Consider the following 14,086-nt stretch of genomic DNA (forward strand, 5'->3'; position numbering starts at 1 on the left):
CTCAAAATAATAAAAGCTGTTTATGACAAACTGCATAGCCAATATCATACTGAATGGGCAAAACCTGGAAGCATTCCCTTTGAAAACTGGCACAAGAAAAGGATGCCCTCTCTCACTACTCCTATTCAACATAGTATTGGAAGTTCTGGCTGGGGGCAGTCAGGCAAGAGAAAGAAATAAACAGTATTCGGATAGGAAGAGAGGAAGTCGAATTCTCTCTGTTTGCAGATGATATGATTGTATATTTAGAAAACCCCACTGTCTTAGCCCAAAATCGCCTTAAGCTGATAAGCAACTTCAGCAAAGTCTCAGGATACAAAATCAGTGTGCAGAAATCAAAAGCATTCCTATACACCAGTAATAGACAAAGAGCCAAATCATGAGTGAGCTATCATTCACAATTGCTACAAAGATAATAAAATACCTAAGAATACAACTTACAAGGGATGGGAAGGATCTCTTCAAGGAGAACTACAAACCACTGCTCAAGGAAATAAGAGAGGACACAAACAAATGGAAAAACATTCCATGCTCATGGATCAGAAGAATCAATATTGTGAAAATGGCCATACTGCCCAAAGTATTTTATAGATTCAATGCTATCCCCATCAAGCTACCAGTGACTTTCTTCACAGAATTAGAAAAAACTTCTTTAAATTTTATATGGAACCAAAAAAGACTCCATATAGCCAAGACAATCCTAAGCAAAAAGAACAAAGCTGGAGGCATCATGATACTGGACTTCAAACCATACTACAAGGCTACAGTAACCAAAACAGCATGGTACTGGTACCAAAACAGATACATATATACCAATGGAACAGAACAGAGGCCTCAGAAATAACACCACGTATCTACAACCATCTGATCTTTGACAAACCTGACAAAAACAAGCAATGGGGAAAGAATTCCCTATTTCATAAATGGTGCTGGGAAAACTGGCTAGCCATATGCAGAAAACTGAAACTAGACCCTTTCCTTATACCTTATACAAAAATTAACTCAAGATGTATTAAAGACTTAAACATAAAACATAAAACCATAACAACCCTAGAAGAAAACCTAGGCAATACCATTTAGGACATAGGCATGGGCAAAGAGTTCATGACTAAAACACCAAAAGCAATGGCAACAAAAGCCAAAATTAACAAATGGATCTAATTAAACTAAAGAGCTTCTGTATAGCAAAAGAAACTGTCATCAGAGTGAACTGGCAACCTACAGAATGGGAGAAAATTTTTGCAATCTACCCATCTGATGAAGGGCTAATATGCGAATCTACAAGGAACTTAAGCAAATTTACAAGAAAAACAAAACCCCATCAAAAAAGTGGGCAAAGGATATGAACAGACACTTCTCAAAAGAAGACATTTATGCAGCCAACAAACATGAAAAAAAGATCATCATCCCTGGTCATTAGAGAAATGCAAATCAAAACCACAATGAGATACCATCTCATGCCAGTTTGAATGGGGATCATTAAAAAGTCAGGAAACAGCAGATACTGGAGAAGTTGTGGAGAAATAGGAATGTTTTTACCCTGTTGGTGGGAGTGTAAATTAGTTCAACCATTGTGGAAGACAGTATGGCAATTCTTCAAGGGTCTAGAATCAGAAATACCATTTGACCCAGCAATCCCATTACTGGGTATATACCCAAAGCATTATGAATCACTCTACTCGAAAGACATATGCATACGTATGTTTATTGCAGCACTGTTCATAATAGAAAAGACTTGGAACCAACCCAAATGCCCACCAATGATAGACTAGATAAAGAAAATGTGGCACATACACACCATGGTTACTGTGCAGCCATTAAAAAGGATGAGTTCATGTCCTTTGCAGGCATGTGGATGAAGGTGGAAACCATCATTCTCAGCAAACTACCACAAGAACAGAAAACCAGACACTGCATGTTCTCACTCATAAGTTGAGAACACATATGCCAGGGCCTATCAGGAAGTGGGGGCCTAGGGGAGGGATAGCATAAAAAGAAAAAATAATTTTTTAAAAAAGGAACCTTGTCTCACTTGCCTTCTCTGAGAACTGTACAACAACACAAGTTCCATTGTAATTGATGAGATTGCAGCAAGGTTGAGGATATTTCTGTGGCCTGAGGTGGGGAAGCTGGCAGACCAGGCATGGGAATTCCAGATACTCTGGTGTCTCTTTCCCCTAGTGATGCTGCCCCCAAAGCTGGTGGAGGGAGCGTAGCAACTCCAGCATGATCGATTAGGATTGTCAGGTGGACGTGTGGTCTCTTGCTATTTTTAATTCCTAGCCAGGCCTGACAGGTACTTTTGCAAAAGTCCCACTTTATTCGGTTTACCAAAGAGGAGGAAGAAAGTCTGATTTTGTCTGCTTTATCGCATTGCTTCATTATCAACCTCAAGAAATTTTTTGACATTTTTTATTACATAAAGAACTCTGTGCATGTTCTTTCCCCATTGGATACCGAGAGTTTTTGGACATTTTTTTGTTCTTAAGAGTCTAATAAATGTGTGAGGAAGACATCCAGAAAAACTTAGAACATAAATTCTTCTATAATCTATATATAAATATCAATTAATAGATGATCATTATGCAGTGGAGAAGACAGAGAAAACCTGGAGAAAATTGAATTCAAGCTGAGCTTTAGAAATGTCTTAAGTTAAATGGAGAAAAGAGTGAGGGCAAGGCTTGTTGAACAGATGATAAAATACTTTTGAATATTTATGTATTAAGAATGTGTTGGCTGGGTGTGATGGCTCATGCCTGTAATCCCAGGGAGACTTAGGCGGGAAGATCTCGTGAGCCCAGGAGTTCAAGACCAGCCAGAGCAACATAGGGAGACCCTGTCTCTACAAAATGTAAAACAGTTAGCCAATTGTGGTGGCACATGCCTGTGTTCCCAGCTATTTGGGAGGCTAGGGTGGGAGGATTGCTTGGCCCTGGGGGGTCGAGGCTGCAGTGAGCAGCTGTGATCATGCCAACCCGGGTGACAGAGCGAGATCCTTTTGTGTTGCATAGTTTGTCTTTCATAGAGGGGTTCTTGGAGGTATCAAGTAGGAGATAAGTTTGGAGAAGTAGGAAGGGACAAAATTACAAAAGTACTCTGATTATTGAATGGGTTTAGACTTTAAGAGATCCTTGCTATTCAAATAAATCAGAAATTACAGCACAGCATGATTCAACATGTGGTCTCTGTACCAACCAAATAGGGATCTCCAAGCAGCTTTATGGAAATGTCAAATCTCAGCCTGTAAATAGGAATCTGCATTCACAGAACAGTCCCAGATGATTCTTACATTCAATAAAAATTGAACAGTACTGTTCCAGTGAGGAGTTGTTTCATTCTGTTATTCTAAATCATGTTTATCACTAGGAATACATTTTTCAACAGAAACTATGTAAGAAATAGTAGTTAGGAGTTCAGTCCAGCCACTAGGGGTTTAAGTGCTTCATAATTTGAAATATTCTGTGAAATCTAATGCTGAGGTTCCAGGTGGGGCAGTAACTGTTGCAATGAACAGTTGTGCCTTGTTTAGAGACAAGAAAAAAGGGAAATAAATCTGCTGGCCTGTTTAAGTGCTGATTTACACAGAGTACATCATAGGGTCAGTGACTGAGGAGATCCTGATTCTGTAATTACTTAGGTAGGATCTTGGAGAACAGCAGCTGTGTTTTGAGGAAAGATCTAAGATGCTCATAACAAATTCTCTTTTAACACAATGGTAGCCTTGATTCAAGGAAAGAAAAAATTATTTTCCTAAGTTACACAATCTCTAAGATATGTTGTCAAGTAACACAGTGTGATGCAGAATAGTACGTATAGTATGCTAAAGTGAAAAATCTCTAACATTTGTTATTTTGCATATGTGTATGTATAGCTATAGTATGAATTCCTAGAAATGAAATTTGAACAGAAGCTATGTGCATTTGTCGTGTTGGTAGATTTTATACAATTGTTCTCCATAAATACTGTATCAATTTACACTCCCACCGGTGATATATAAGGATGCTATGTTATATATCTATCTTACTGATCTTTGCCATGTGATGGTTAAAAGGGGGTCTCAGTGTTGTTTTAATTTGTGTCACTAAAGGTTGAGATTGAACATCTTAAAATACATTTAAGAGCCATTTCTGTAAATGTTCATATTCTTTGCCAATTTTTCTATTAGAGTATTTTTTTAATCTTTTTTATTTCTAGGAATTATATATTAGGGAAATTCACTCTTTGTGATATGAATTGCAAATCTTTTTGCTTGTGTAGAGTAGCAACAGCAAATGTAGCTAGCTAACAGCTGTTTTGGACAACACAAGCCTGAAGGTAGACTACTTAATTTGCTCCTGATCCCATATTTCTGTAGAACCATGATTGCCAAAAGGATAGTGTAGAATGTCTTTGAAAAGCATGTTCATACCGTTTGGACAACACACAGAAAAAGTTTTATAAATTTTAAGAAGGTAAAGTTTGATGAAATCCTCTTAGCTGGTGGGAAATGGTTAAAAAAAATCTCAGAATATTATCAATTTTCCAAATGTATTGATGTGAGAAATCACAGAGCTGTTTTAAACTGAATGCCTCTGTATTATTTCCCATTCTTTGTACTAGGTTACCACCAAAGAACATGATTTTGGTCTAGGGGCTCCAGTTTCTGAAGCTGAAAACTACCAGAATACTCTCCAGCTAGAACGAGAAGTGAGAAACCAAGACAGATTCATCTCAACACTGAAATTACAGGTTGCGTTTAGTTACAACATATTTTCCTGAGTTAATTTGGGGTGGGAGCCTATTTTGAAACAAGAAGATAGAGAATAAATAACTACCAATTCAGAGCTCATTTAAATGTTATGGGTCTAAAATCATTCAATTTTTATCTTAACCATTTTGATAAACATGAAGTCAGAGTCAGTGAGTGCAAACTACATGTCAGGTGTTGTGCCAGGTACACAGTTTTTACTTAATCATCCCCAACTTGTGAAAAAGTGATGCCATTCCATTTACAGATGTGGAAACTGAAGTTCTAAGGGTTAAATAATCATGACAGTTGAGTAACACGTGACAGAACTAGGATTTCTCCAGAATCCTATGTTAGCTGGGATTTGAACTCAATTCTCTGAACCCCAAGTTCAGTATTGTTCCTGTTCTCCTGATGCCTGACACGTAGTATAGCTATTAATAAAGGTTATTAAAAGAAATTTCTTTTTCCAGGAAGATAGAGTAGACTTAATTTTTCTTATTCCTCCTGCTAAGTACAGCTAAAAACTCTGAACACTATGTATAAAACAATTTAAAACTTTGACAGGTGGAGAGAAGAAGGAACACTGGCTAAGGCTCTCAAGACACAAAAAACAACGTGTTAGTTCCTGGGTTTCTTTTTCTCCATATGTCCCAGACAGGCTGCTAGAAAAACTGGCAACTGGAAATAACAATGGGCACAAAAGAAAGACCCAAGAAAAGCCATTCCTTCCTAGGCAAAGGACCAGGAAAGGAGCAGTCTATCAAGGCAGACAACTTTTAAGACAATAACTATCCACTCCAAGCAAATACCACAGAAAAAACTACAGCCCCATTCCTGCCAGCTCAGGCCAAGTAAAGAGCCTACACTTTCCACGCTTGCCAGGCTATAACAAGGAGCCCAACTTGTGCCTCACCCCCTTTCTTTCTCTCCCCACTCCTTCCACACCAGGGTGATATCAGAGAAGGCTAAGTGGGAAACTAGGACTTTTACCCTCACCAGGGGATAAGGGGGCCCTGAACCCCATGATGTCAGCAGAGACAACATGAGGAGCCAAGGCATCTACTCCCACTTTATAGTAAGAGGCACTCCTTCTGGCTGTGGTATCAGAGGAGACCTGAACTTTCACCACCTATCAGCAGTAAAGGCCATCCACCCCTGGTGTCAGTGGGGGACATGTGGGGAACAGTAATGAGGCACCTCTAGGATTCCTCCCAGGCTGATATAATGGCAGAGGCTTAGTGGGGAGCCTGAACTCCCATTCTTGCCTAGCAGTATCTAGGAACACCACCCTTTCCAGGTATCAACAGATGCCAGGTAGAGGAACTGGACTTCTGCTTTGACCTAGCATCAATAAGGCATTGTCCCTCCTTTTTAGTTGGAGCAGTGTCAAAGGAGGCCTACTAAAACATAAGATCCAGAGTCTTACAATGCTAGCTCTCAATTTTAAAAAAAGACATTGTAATCCAAAGAATCAGGAAGATTTGAGAGAAGACAAGAGAAGCCAACACTGAAATAGAATGGATGTTACAATTATCTGGCAAGGACTTTAAAGCAGTCATATAAATGCTTCAGCAAGCAATTATGAACATGCTGGAAACGAATGAAGAAAAGTTGTCTCAGGAAAAAAAGATAAGAAGAACCAAATGGAAATTTTGGAACTAAAAAATAAAGTAACTGGTCCACACAAAAGTCAGCATATGAATGTTTATAGCAGCTTTATTGTAATTGCCAAAAACTTGGAAGCAACCAAGATGTCTTTCAATAGGTGAGTGGATAAGCAAACTGTTATATGCCTATACAATGGAATAGTATTCAATGTATTTTAAAAATGAGCTATGTAGCCATGAAAAGACATGGAGCGAACCTTGAAAGTCTGTTGCAAACCTGAAAAGGCTACAAAATGTATGATTCCAACTACATGGAGATGATAAAATTATAGAAACCATAAAAAGAGCAGTAGTTACCAGGAATTGGAGGGAGAGGGGATGAATAGGTGGAGCACAGGATTTTTAGGGCAGTGAAACTATTCTGTATGATATAATAGTGGATACATGTCATCCCATGTGTATCAAAACTCACAGAATGAATAACACCAAGAGTGAACCCTAAGGTAAACTATTGACATTAGCTATTAATAATGTAATAGTAGGCTGGGTGCAGTGGCTAACGCCTGTAACCCCAGCACTTTGGGAGGCTGAGGCAGGCGGATCATGAGGTCAGAAGATCGAGACCATCCTGGCTAACACGGTGAAACCCTGTCTCTACTAAAAATAGAAAAAAATTAGCCGGGCGTAGTGCCAGGCACCTGTAGTCCCAGCTATTCAGGAGGCTGAGGCAGGAGAATGGCGTGAACCCGGGAGGCAGAGCTTGCAGTGAGCCGAGATCGCACCACTGCACTCCAGCCTGGGCGACAGAGCAAGACTCTGTCTCAGAATGATAATAATAATAATAATATTAATGATGATGTAACAGTATTATTTCATCAATTGTGAGAAATATACCACATTAATACAAAATGTAAATAATAGAGGAGACTGTGTTGAGGGAGAGAGGGAGGAGTATGTAGGAACTCTGTACTTCCTAATCAATTTTTTGTAAACCTAAATCTACTCCAAAAATTTAGTCTATTAACTACATGAGAGAAAATATTTCCAAGTTACATATCTGAAAAGGGCTTAGTATCTAGAATGTACAAAGGACTCCTACAATTAACCTCTTTTCCCCCAAAAAAATCTAATTCAAAAATGGGCAAAGGACTTGAACAGATATTTCTCCAAAGAAGATATACAAATGTCAATAAATACATGAAAAAGATGATTAACATCATCAACCATTAAAGAAATGCAAATCAAAACCATGAGATACCACTTCATACCCATTAGGATAGTTTTTTTTTTTTTTTTTTTTTTTGAGACAGAGTCTCGCTCTGTCACCCAGGCTGGAGTGCAGTGGCGCGATCTCAGCTCACTGCAAGCTCCGCCTCCCGGGTTTACGCCATTCTCCTGCCTCAGCCTCCCGAGTAGCTAGGACTACAGGCGCCCGCCACCTCGCCCGGCTAGTTTTTTGTATTTTTTAGTAGAGACGGGGTTTCACCATGTTAGCCAGGATGGTCTCGATCTTCTGACCTCGTGATCCGCCCGTCTCGACCTCCCAAAGTGCTGGGATTACAGGCTTGAGCCACCGTGCCCGGCCAGGATAGTTGTCATAATGGAAAATAACAAGTGTTGGTGAGGATGTGAAGAAATTGGAGTGCTTACATTGCTGATGGGAATGTAAAATGGTGCCGCCATGGTGAAAAATCATTTGATGGTTTCTCAAAATTTTAAAGACAGACTAACCATATGATCCAGCTATTCCACTCCTAGGCATATACCCTGAAGAGTTGAAAACATGGACTCCAGTAGATACTTCCATACAAATGTTCATAGCAACATTATTCACGATAGCCAAGAGGTAGAAAAAACCCAAATGTCAACAAATGAATGGATAAACAAAATATGGTATGTGCTTACAAGAGAGTATTACTCAGCTTCAAAAAGGAATGACATTCTGATACATGCTGCAAAATGAATGAACCTCAAAAACATTATACTAAGTACAGTAAGCCAGACATAGGAAGACAAATAATGCCTGATTCCACCTCTACCTAGAATAGGCAAATTATGGAGATAGAATTGGGTACAGAGTTTTTTGGGGGAGGGGAATAAAAAAATTCTGGAAATACGATAGTGGTAATGGTTGCACAACGTTGTGCATATACTTAATGCCACTGAATTATATACTTAAAAATTGTTAAAATGAAAATTATATATATATATTTTGTGACAATAAAACAAGCTTTAAAAATAGAGTAACTGAAAATAAAAACTCAATGTTCTCAATAGAACGGAGGAAAGGAATGAATCAGTGAACGTGAGACTAGAATAATAATTACCTAATGTAAACATCAGAGAGAAAGTAGATTGACAAAAATTTGAATAGAGCTTCAGAGACAGGTAAAACTATGCTCGACAAAAAAGTGAGAGAAGGTGGTGCTAAAAAAAATTTGAAGAGATAATGGCTGAATTTCCCACAAATTTGGCACAAAGACATAAAACAGATGAAAGAAGGTGACTGAATACCTAACAGGAGTTACCCAAAGAAATCCATGCCAAGACACTAAAAAAAATCCTGAGAGTAACCAGAGAGAAACCATGTATTATCTATGGAAGAACACCAATTCAAGTCACAAGCAGATATTTTTCGTCTGAAAGATTGGAGGTAAGAAGGAAGCAGCGCAACATATTTCAAGTACTAGAAAAAAGCAAACTTGTCAACCCAGAATTTTATATCCAGAGAAAGTATCTTTGAAGATTGAGGGAAACTAAAGACATTCTCAGATGAAGGAAAATTAAGATAATTTGTTACCAGCAGAGCTACACTAAAAGAATAGCTAAAAGAATTTCTCTAACCAGAAAGGAAGTGATAAAAAGTAATCTTGGAGCAGTAGAAAGAACAATATATAGAGCAAAAATACAGGTAAATGAAATAGAATTTCTTTTTTTTTTTTCTTTTTGAGAAAGGGTCTTGCTCTGTCATCCAGGCTGTAATGCAGTGGCATGATCTCTGCTTACTGCAGCCTTGGCGTCCTGGGCTCAAGCAATCCTCCCTCCTCAGCCTTTCAAGTAACTGGGACTGCAGGCATGCACCACCGTGCCTGGCTGATTTTTGTATTTATTTATTTATTTTTTGGTAGAGATGGGGTTTTGCCATGTTGCCAGGGCTGATCTCAAAGTCCGATTCTCAAGTGATGCACCTGCCTCAGTCTCTGAAAGTCGTGAGATTACAGATGTGAGCCATTACTCTGAGCCAATTTTTTTTTAAGTTTACAAAATTATATTTAACTGTCGAATGTGGTTCTAAATGCACGTAGAGGAAATATTTAAGACAATTATTTTGTTAATAGGGGAAGGTAAAGGGACCTAACAGGAGGTAAGGTTTCTGTACTTTCACTTGAACTGTTAAAATGTAGGCTATGATAAGTTCTGTATATATAATGTAATGCCTAGAACAACCAGTAGAAAAAGATCAAACAAGAGTTACACTCAGAAACACTATAAATAAATCAATGTAGAATTCTAAAAAATGTTGAGGTAATCCACAGGAAGGCAGCAAAAACAAAACTCTCCATTATTTCAACACTTATAACTACAATAATCAAGACTGTGATATTGGTGAGGGATAGATACATACATGAATAGTACAGAACAGAGAATCTAGAGTTAGTCCTATACAAGTACAGCCATATGATTTTTTGACAGAGATGCAGATGCAGTTCTGTGGAAGATAGTCTTTTCAACAAGTGGTGTCACAGCATTTAGATATAGAGAAAACAGTTACCCTACACTTAAACCTCACACTTTATAAAAGATTAACTAAATGGACCATAGATGTAAATGTAAAACATAAAACTATGAGACTTTTAGGAGGTAACGTAGGAGAAAATTTGCGGGAAGTTAGGCTTGGGTGGAAAGTTCTTAGATATGATACCAAAAGCATGATTCATAAAAGGAAAAATTGGTAATATGGACTTAATCAAAATTGAAGTTTTTGACTGGGTGTGGTGGCTCATGGCGGTAATCCCTGCACTTTGGCAGGTGGATGGATCACTTGAGGCCAGGAGTTCAAGACCAGCCTGGCCAATATGGCAAAACCCCATCTCTACTAAAAATTACAAAATTAGCTAGGCATAGTGGTACATGCCTGTAGTCCTCAGCTACTCGAGAGGCTGAGGTGGGAGGATCACTTGAACCCAGGAGGCAAGTTGCAATGAGCTGAGATTGTACCAGTACACTCCAGCCTGAGTGAAAGTGAGATTCTGTCTCAAATATATATATATGTATATATGAGTTTTTACTTTGCAGAAGACCCTGCTAAAATGGTGAAAAGACTAGCTACAAACCACATATTTGCTGAAGGACTCATATCTATTGTATCAAATGAAGAACTCTTAAAATTTAATAGTGAGAAGCAAACAATTCAATTAGAAAATGAGCAAAAGACATGAAGAGATACTTCACAGAACGATGTGTGGTATACTACAAAAAGATATGCAACCTCTGTGAACATCAGGGGAATGCATATTAAGGCTGTGATGAAATAACAATTCAGTTCTAAGAACAACTAAAATAAAAAATAGTGACAATACCAAACGCTGCCAAGGATGAGGAGAAACTGGATCACTCATCCATCCTGGTAAGAATATGAAATGGTACAGCCACTCTGGAAAATAATTTGGCGGTTTTTGGTTAGACTAAACATACATTTACCATACAACCCAGCAGTTGTACTCCTGGACATTTATTCCAGAGAAATGAAAATTTATATCTACTCAAAACCTATATCCTACTCAGTTGTTCATAGCAGCTTTGTTATATTCCCAAACTGGAAACAACCAGTTTTCCTTAATTGGTGAATGGTTACTGTGGTATTCCATACCATGGAATATTATTCAGCAATAAATAGGAATGAACCTATTTGATTCAAAAAACAACTTGGATCTAAAGGATGCTGTGCTGAGTGAAAAAAAGCAATCTCAAAATATCACATGCTGTATGATTTTACTTATAAAACATCCTCAAAATGACAAAACTGTACACATTATTGGTTGGGAAGAATTGAGGACAAGGAAGGAGAATATAAAGGGGCAGCAGCAGAACAGTCTTGCGGTAATGGGACAGTTCTGTATCTTGAGGTGGTAGTTACAGAGATCTGCACATGTGAGAAAAATGATATAGAACACCATGCACATGGTGTATCTGGGTATGCTATTGTACTGTGTTGTTTATGACATAACTATTAGTGGAAACTGAGTAAAGGGCGTATGAGACTTCTCTGTACTACATTTGCTTCCTGTGAATCTTATTTAAAAATAAAAATTTTTAACAAAACTACTTGAGTACCTATAATACTGGAAATTTTACTTGAGCTCTTATATAACGTCTAATGACAATTCTACAAATTGTAGGCATTCTGTCCATTTAACAGAAGAGACGCGAAACTCATTGATTTTTTTTCTGAAGTCAGATGCATCTTCTAGGGTCAAGAAAATACGGTAAATGCCCCAATTACATAACTGGTAAAGAACTAACAACAAGATTTAAACCTAACTCTGCCAAAGTCCAAAGACCATATCCTTTGTATTACTCTAGACTGCCTCTTCTAAAGTACTTTATGTCTTGGAATTGAGTGAAAGTAGAGTTTTCATGAGAGAAGTGAGGGGAGTGTTCATTTATATTACTGATAATTTGTTTTATTTGCTTAATAATTTGAGGATTATATGTGAGCTATGTAATGATGCAGAAACAAGTGATATGTTGATATAGAAATGAGACATACAGGCTTTTAAGTTGTTTAGAATTTAGTAGAAGGGACAGGGAAATAAATGATTTTAATGCATCTTAAAAAATATTGAGATAAACATATAAGAGGCTTTATGGGCACACATACTGCAAAGGAGAAGCATTTAACAGCTCCTGGTGCAATGGGACGTTAACAGACATTTTTAGTGTGCTCTTGTTGCTGAGAAATATGGCATAGGAAAAGCCACGAACAAAGATGAAAAACATAACTTGAAGTTTATCTGTTTGTTTCACATCCTATAGCTTGTTTGTTTTAAAAGAAAGTAGCTGAAATAATAAGGGTAGGGTAAAATAAGGAAACAATGAAAGCCTGGGATGACAGTAACAAGTAATTGTACATAGTTTCTGTGCATGTTGCCAGAGGTGGGCTTTAGATTTGGCTTTAAAATTTCTAGAGACAAAGGCAAATAGAAATATTAGTTAAATAATTAATGATTGTTAGGGTAAGAACAAACCAGGTATCCTAAAAAGGCACGTATTTTCCTGAGATTGAAGCCTAAGCAGGGTTTTACTTGAGGATTCTTATAAAGAGGGTTCTGTGACAACACTTCAAGTGTGTACATTTCAATAACTCCTCTAAAATGAATTTTTAAATGGATTTAATGAGATTGTTTTTTATGGTGTGTCTGGTGGTGCGAAGTTAGGTTGGACAGGTAAGTCGAGTTGGACCATAAATGGCATTTTAAAATTTTATTCTCAATGTCATAAGGCAACATAAGGTTATAGGAATGACCTCAAATTTGCATTTTCAAAGAATTTTTGCGAGTAGATGGGAGAAGGCCAAAAGAGAAGAAGAGAGTAGGAGATAGTAGATTAAACTAATGACTTTAATTATGCCTCTAGGTGTGCTGTTTACTGGGTACAATAAATGGCATTGTGGCATATTTAGTTAAAATTAATTCATGACTTTTAGGATTCTTTATGTAGCGACAACTTAGAAGGTTTTTTTGAAGACAACTTTGTTGATTTTAATGGTTTGGAAGACAATACCTCTATAGATGTTTGAAAAGGGCAGCCTCGGGGCATAAGAGGTGAGGGATTTAGCAATTTCAGATGCTCCTTACGGACTGAAGACTGAAACTTCTGTGTGCGAGTGTTTTGTTTGTTTGTTTTTAATGCATCTTTTACAGGGTACTAACAGTATCTTAGACACAATAGGTGCTCAATAAATATTTGTTAAATACACAATGAGAGACAAGTACTATGGAAAACAATTTGTACCATGACTTCAGCTCACAGTTATTTTTGTTATTGCACGTAACATGTTGTATTTGTATTTCCTCAAGTAAACAAGAAATTCCCTAAGGGCAGGTACTTAACCTATCTTTGTATCTTTGGAATTTAATATAGTTCCTGACATAAGCATTGTTCAATGGGTCTAATTTTTTTTCTTCCTTTAAAGGCATTTGGATACCTTCATGATAGAAAAGGCCCTTTTCTTCATCCGTTGATGGTTTGATAGTGGGCTGGGAAGGAAAGCTGTGTTCCTCCACATTAGGCAGCAAATACTTGATTGATTTGATATTTAGCTTAGTCAAGTAAGTTACTGGTACTTTTAAAAGAACTTTTTAAAAAAGAGTTAATAATATACATACACACACACACACACACACACACACACACTTTTTTTTGTTGTTGTTTAAGATAGAGTCTTGCTCTGTTACCCAGGCTGGAGTGCCGTGGTGGGATCTGGGCTCACTGCAGTCTTTGCCTCCCAGGTTCAAGCAATTCTTGTACCTCAGCCTCCCAAGTAGCTGGGACTACAGGTACTTGCCACCATGCCTGGCTGATTTTTTTGTTTTTAGGAGAGATGGGATTTCAACATGTTGACCAGGCTGGTCTCAAACTCCTGACCTCAGGTGATCTGCCCACCTCAGCCTCCCAAAGTGCTGGGATTACAGGTGTGAGTCACCACGCCTGGCCTAAAAGAGTTAACGTATTTTAATAACAATAATTA

At 37.8% G+C, this 14,086-nt stretch overlaps 1 protein-coding gene across 11 annotated transcripts in view; it reads left to right on the forward strand.

Annotated features, from left to right (window-relative positions):
* The window catches only part of TSGA10 (testis specific 10), a 154,971-nt gene that overhangs the window by 22,828 nt on the left and 118,057 nt on the right, over positions 1-14,086 (forward strand). For 8 of the 11 annotated variants that reach the window (XM_023211410.2, XM_023211404.1, XM_023211409.1 and 5 more), the window contains exon 2: positions 4,600-4,728. The exons of 1 other annotated variant lie outside the window; for it this stretch is intronic. Coding sequence is in view for 2 of the 10 variants with exons in the window: in XM_023211401.1 (XP_023067169.1) it covers positions 4,600-4,728 (129 nt within the window). In the remaining 8 variants the exon portion in view is untranslated. Of the gene's footprint in view, positions 1-4,599; positions 4,729-13,531; positions 13,668-14,086 lie in introns of all 11 variants that reach the window. 2 more of the 11 variants (XM_023211406.2, XM_023211407.1) reach the window with 1 other exon arrangement.

The sequence above is a fragment of the Piliocolobus tephrosceles genome, chromosome 15, assembly GCF_002776525.5.
Source record: "Piliocolobus tephrosceles isolate RC106 chromosome 15, ASM277652v3, whole genome shotgun sequence".
Taxonomy (NCBI): domain Eukaryota; kingdom Metazoa; phylum Chordata; class Mammalia; order Primates; family Cercopithecidae; genus Piliocolobus; species Piliocolobus tephrosceles.